This window comes from Melanerpes formicivorus, unplaced genomic scaffold, assembly GCF_026170545.1.
Source record: "Melanerpes formicivorus ecotype bairdi unplaced genomic scaffold, bMelFor1.0.p_v2 SCAF_51, whole genome shotgun sequence".
Lineage (NCBI taxonomy): Eukaryota > Metazoa > Chordata > Aves > Piciformes > Picidae > Melanerpes > Melanerpes formicivorus.
In genome coordinates, this window is record NW_027142403.1 from 4,904,511 (window position 1) to 4,910,510 (window position 6,000).

General features: G+C 42.3%; 1 protein-coding gene across 1 annotated transcript in view; it reads left to right on the top strand.

The window, feature by feature from the left end:
• The window catches only part of ZPLD1 (zona pellucida like domain containing 1), a 29,545-nt gene extending 23,871 nt beyond the window's left edge, over nt 1-5,674 (top strand). The window contains exons 8-10 of the mRNA XM_068160580.1: nt 1,124-1,232; nt 3,467-3,496; nt 5,499-5,674. Coding sequence (XP_068016681.1) covers nt 1,124-1,232; nt 3,467-3,496; nt 5,499-5,674 — 315 coding nt within the window. The remainder of the gene's footprint in view (nt 1-1,123; nt 1,233-3,466; nt 3,497-5,498) is intronic.
• The last annotated feature ends 326 nt before the right edge of the window (nt 5,675-6,000 follow it).

Sequence of the window (6,000 nt, forward strand, 5' to 3'; positions counted from 1 at the left end):
TATAGCAGCCTTCCACTACTTGAAGTGGGCTGCAAGAATGTTGTGGAGGGACTTTTTACAAGAGCTTGTAGTCAAAGGAGGAGGGAGAGTGGATTTAAGCTAGAAAAGGGGAGATTTAGACTGGTTGTTAGGAACAATTCTTTACAGTGAGACTGGTGAGACACTGAAACAAGTTGCCCAGGGTGGTTATGGGTGCCCTCTCCCTGGAGCTGTTCAAGGCCAGGTTGGATAGGGCTTTGTGCAACCTGGTCTATTGGAAGATGTCCCTGCCTATGGGAGGGGAGTTGGAACTAGCTGATCTTTAGGGTCCCTTTCAACCCAAACCATTCCATGTTAATTAATGGATCACTTAAAAGTTATATTAAGTGCTGTAATGCTTAGAATGAAAACCTGAAAGAATTTCTGATAGCGAATTCACTTGCCTTAGAGTTTGGAAACTGCTCTTTTGTTCCTGAAGTTGGAACTAGATGATTTTCGAGGTCCTACCAACCCAAACCATTCCATGAATCCACGAATCTATGTTAAAGATGACCTCTGGATTACAAGAGTGAGGAAAACTGTTTTACAAAGCATGTGGACAGGGCACTTTGGCACAGGGTTGAATGGCCACAGTGGTGTTAGGCTGATGGTTGGACCCAGTGCTCTTGGAGGTCTTTTCTCACCAAAACGATTCTATGATTCCGTGAATGTGGGTCAGAGCTCCGTAGAACTCTCTGGAAGTTGTGCAAACTTTAGCTCACAAAGCTTGCTAGAAAAGGGATTGTAGCATGTTGTCTATCCCTAGTCAAGCAAAACGCATTTCTTGGGGAAAACTGTCTGTAAACAAAGCTTTGGGAAATTAACTACTGAAAATTTAATATCCTATAAGACGGATCTTGTACACAACAGCAGCGCAGTGCTGTAAATGAAGTGAGGCAAAATACAAGAGGAAGCCAGGCATTTATAAGAGACACTTCTTGGGAATATTGCAACTGGTTTTATGGCAAAGTAATTTAATGTATGCTAAGAAATAAAATCTATGTCGTAGCATTGCTTATAAAATAGCTTGCATTAAAGCAGGAAGCATGGAAGAGCAATAATTTAATTCCACTCTGCAGCTGTGATTGTTTTATTAACCATGCAGATTTGCAGTAACAGAGAAAGAAGAGATGTTGGTGGGAGGACAACTTGGAGCCCTCAGAGCACCTCTGGCAACGCTGTGATCTCTGCCGGCCCCATCATTACCAGGAGCGGTAGGAAGCAGCAAACCTCTTCTGTGGGCTTCAGGAATTTCAGAAGCCTAGGGAAATGTTTGGCAGCACAACATGATTTTGCAGTGACTTAGAGAAAGGGTGGATTCTCCAGGAGTTTGATGTGTATCTTTCTTTTTTCCTTACTGTTGGAGTTTTTGATAGAAATTTTGAGCTGATATTTATGTCTGGCTCTCACATCCTTCCTCTCTACGCCAGCAAGATCACTGTGGGATGCTGTCACGTATATAAGGCCATTATAAAAGCCCAAACTCAGTGGTCTGATTGGAGGTGGTGGAGTTGCCATCACTGGAGGTGTTTAGGAGGAGACTTTATGGGGTGTTTGGTGCCATGGTTTAGCTAATTAGATGGTGTTGGATGATGGAGAAATTCAAGGTCAAATTTGATGGGGGCAGCCTGCTCTGGTTGATGTCATGTCTGACTGCAGGGAGTTGGGACAAGATGACCTTGCAGTGTCCTTTCCAGCCTGATTCATTCCATGATGCATCTCTGGTGCTATAGGCTTTAGCCTTTCCCTAAACCTCCTCACATATAGCAGCTTGAGCAAGAATTTGAGGATGATGATGACCTGGTGGTGTTGAAGAAAGGATTGGATGTGGCACTTGAAGACATGGTTCAGTTGTCTTGAGGTGTTAGGTATTAGATAATAGGTTGGACTTGGTGATCTCTGAGGTCTTTTCCAACCTGGTTGATTCTATATCTGATTACTGTGGACAAAATAAGAGAAAGAAAAATATGTGGAAAAGTTGAATACATTCTGTTAACAGACACTTGTATGTAGTTGCAGTTAAGCAATGGATCTCAGCAGTCTGACACTAAGGCATTTGAGAGCAGTACTGATTTAGATTGGACCTCAGGAGGAAGTTGTTTACTAGGAGGGTGGTAAGACACTGGAACAGGTTGCCCAGAGAAGTTGTGGAGGTCAGATCCCTGGAGACGTTCAAGGTTAAACTTGATGGGGCTCTGAGCAGCCTGATCTAGCTGGGGATGTCCCTGCCTACTGCAGGAGGTTTGGACTAGATGACATTTAGAGGTCCCTTCCAACCCAGTGCATGCTATCATTCTGATATTTTATCCTTTTCAGAGGAACTTTATTCTTGTTTATTAATCCAAACTAAGCAATTACAGGAGCCATGCCCAGAAGAAAATGTTTCAGTCTCTGTGTTTAGAAACAAGCAGCTAGCTGCTCGTGAAGGTGAAACTGTGAAGCTTTTGATAGATGTCTCACTTAGGTTTAGAAGACAGCTGCTCAAAAACAAATGACTCTGTGAGCTGTGCTTCCAAGTTGCACCAAAGGAAAAAAAGAAGCAAAAATATTGGCAAGAAATGTAGTTTTGAAAGGGACAAGCAAAAAACTGAGGACAAAATGCAGGTGTTTCCCTGAGTGCAATACCGCTGTGCACCTGGGAAGAGAAAAACAAGCATGGGGAAAAGGGCATTTTTGATTCTTGTAGCCATGTCTGGTCACTGAGGTATTTTTTTGAAGTTGAAAAACTCAGGTTATGTTTTTTCCCCCCTGCATAGATCTCCTTGCAATACAATTAACAGTGAAATGATTTGCATAACATATTATGGCTGATTTCGATTGAAAGACAGAACAGAACTGGAGACCTTTTCAGTTAGAATGGAATGGAATGGAATGGAATGGAATGGAATGGAATGGAATGGAATGGAATGGAATGGAATGGGATAGAATAGAATAGAATGGAATGGAATAGATTGGAATGGAATGGAATGGAATAGAATAGAATAGAATAGAATAGAATAGAATAGAATAGAATAGAATAGAATAGAATAGAATAGAATGGAATAGAATGGAATAGATTGGAATGGAATGGAATGGAATGGAATGGAATGGAATAGAATAGAATAGAATAGAATAGAATAGAATAGAATAGAATAGAATAGAATAGAATAGAATAGAATAGAATAGAATAGAAGAGGAGACATCCCTGCATTGTGGTGGGGTTTGGGTTTTGTGGTTATTTATTTTTGGCCACAAAATCCTAGGTAGCTTTATATGAATGAAGCTAAGCCATGCACTTAATTTTTTGGGGCTGCTAATTTTACCAGAGATGCTAAAAGCTACTGGACAGCATTGCAAGTGTATCTGATCTGTTTTAAAGATAAAGCTAGGCCTACTGGCTTTTGTGTTGCAAGGAGGTTGGAAGAGATACTTGTGAAATATAATGCATCTCTCTCTTTGTTTTCTGCAGATGAGACACCAACCAACAACTCACAGCTTGGTAAGTTCATCAGGATCCCAAGAAACATCAAAAAAGGCTTTATGAGTGAAAGAACTGAGGAGATGAATCATTTATATATATATATATATATATATAATTTTTCTTTGTGCTTTCTTTGTCATTTGAATCAGTCAGTGCTGACATGCCAGCAAGAAAGCAATGCAAAGCAACTGGAATACTCAGTTTAATTGAAATGTAATTCATTTAATAGAAAGTTACTGTTATTAATGTCTACAAATATCTGAGAGGTGGGTGCCAAGAAGAAGGTGCTAGTCTCACTTTGGTGGTGTCCTGCGATAGGACTGGGGGCAGTGAATACAAACTGGAAGACAGAGAGTTCCATCTCAGCACGAGGAGAAAGCTCTTTCCTGTGAGGGTGCCAGAGCACTGGAACAGGCTGCCAAGAGAGGTTGTAGAGTCTCCTTCTCTGGAGACTCTTCAAACCCTCCTGGACATGTTCCTGTGTGGCCTGCCCTAGGTGAAGGTGTGAAGACAAGCTTGGAGTAGCTCAGAAATCTGGAGCCTGACACCTGCTAAGGATTTTATCTACACTTTATACAGAGATATGAAAAATTGTATCAGGGAATAGAGCCATAAAACAACTTGATTAGGCCACAAATCCTCATACCACTGCCTTGGTAGTTTTTGGACTTCTTTTTTGTTTGTTTATTTGTTTACTTAATTTATTTTTATTTGTTTATTTATTTATGCATTTCTTTACTTATTTGCTTATTTATATATTTATTTAAGTCTTGTCTTACATAGCACAGGTCAAGGATGGTGAGAAGCAAATGAGAGATTATGCCCCAGAAGTATCCTTACTGTCTTTATCCCCCAGCTTGGTGAATATTAAAAGAACTTTTCAGAGCACACTCAGATAAGCTTTATCCAAGGAGACATGTGCTCATTCTAAAGCACAGTTTTAGCTTCTTGTCTCGGTCCAGAGAGGGAAAGAGCCTCAGTTCTTTTGAATATTCCCATGTTATGACATTAAAGGCACAAACGAGGCCAATATATCAACAGCTAGACTATTTATTGCACAAATGAAGTGGATGGATCAGAAGAGGAGAGAGAGAAAATAGAGAGGGAGAAAGAGAAGAGAGAGAGAGAAGAGGAAAGGAATTATTTTACCACACCCCTCACCCCCCAAGACAGTTTGAGTCTGTGGAGGAAAGGTGCTGCAGGAGATGTTGGGTCTGTAGAGGAAGGTTGCTGCAGCTCTGGCTGTAGAAGAGATGTTGTCCTCTGGGCAGCCTCTTCAGCTCCATGGGTTGCAGCAGGTGGAACTTAGCACATTGAGAAAGGGTTCCTCTCGGTCTGCTTCTTCCAGGCTCCATGGTGATGTCTCTGTCATTTTTTTCTCTCCTGGTGTTCTCTCCATTTTTCTCCAGAGCAGCCTTGCCCTGGGTTTTTCCTTCTCTCCTGTTTCCCTTCTGAGAGGCATTGTCCTTCTGTGTTTTTCATCTGTGTTTTCCTTCTCCCAAGCCAGTAGTTGCTCAAGTCTTTTATACAGTTTTTGGCCCTTAGATATGTGTCCAAGTATTGTCCCCCAGGAAATCGTCCTTAGACAAGTGTCCAGGTATTGTTCCCCAGGAAATCTTTCTGTGTATTCCTTTGTGTTTGGACAGGGGTCTGGAGGAGCTGGGGGAGGAGGGGGGAGGGAGGGGGGCCCTCTGCCTCCTCCTTCTCCATTTACCTGCTCACACACCCAATGCACATCAGGGGCCAGGTGGTGAATCCATTGTCTCACCATCCTCCCTTTCCAGGGTAGCTGATGGGTGAGGATGATCTTGTCAATGGCAGTGGCCCATTGTTGTCAGGCCAGCTGCAAAGGTGATTTTATCTTTGTTGAGTCACATCAGGAGAGATAAGATTTGGTCTCTCACACTTCTTCAATGTACTTATTCTGTATCTAGGGTGTTGTGATGGAAAGAAGGAAGGGTTTGACCCCACTGAGGGCTTGGAGCCAGATCATAACTGCGCATTTCTCTTCTCCTTGCAGCTCACCCCAATGGACCTCCTTTCCAGCTGAACCCGGTCACCAGTGCACTCATTTCAGGCATCGTTGTCCTAGGAATCACAAGCATTTTGTTTTTTGTGTGGTCTCTAACTCTTCTGCACAGGAAGTGGCCCAACAGCTCAGTCCTGAGTGGCATCCGAAACCCAGTTTTCAACTGAAAGCGATGGTTAACTTGCACTTTTCCTCTGGAGTTGCCTTTCTTGCCCATGAGATATGGTTCCATTAAAAAAAAACCCAAGGCAACCCTCCAGCTGTATCCAGCTTCTCTTCCAGCTATTCTATATCTGTAGGTTTGCTAGATGTTTTGTGTAGGTGAAGAGCAGTGATATTGGTAACAATCCTAGAAAATGATGGGAATCTCAATTGTGTTTGTGATCAGACTCTATGACATTAAGCCCATGGGTGTGCTGACAGTAGAGCTTGTGTCTCCAGCTTCCCAATAAGGCCTCAAAGCTGAAGATTCTATGATTCTATGATGCTGAAG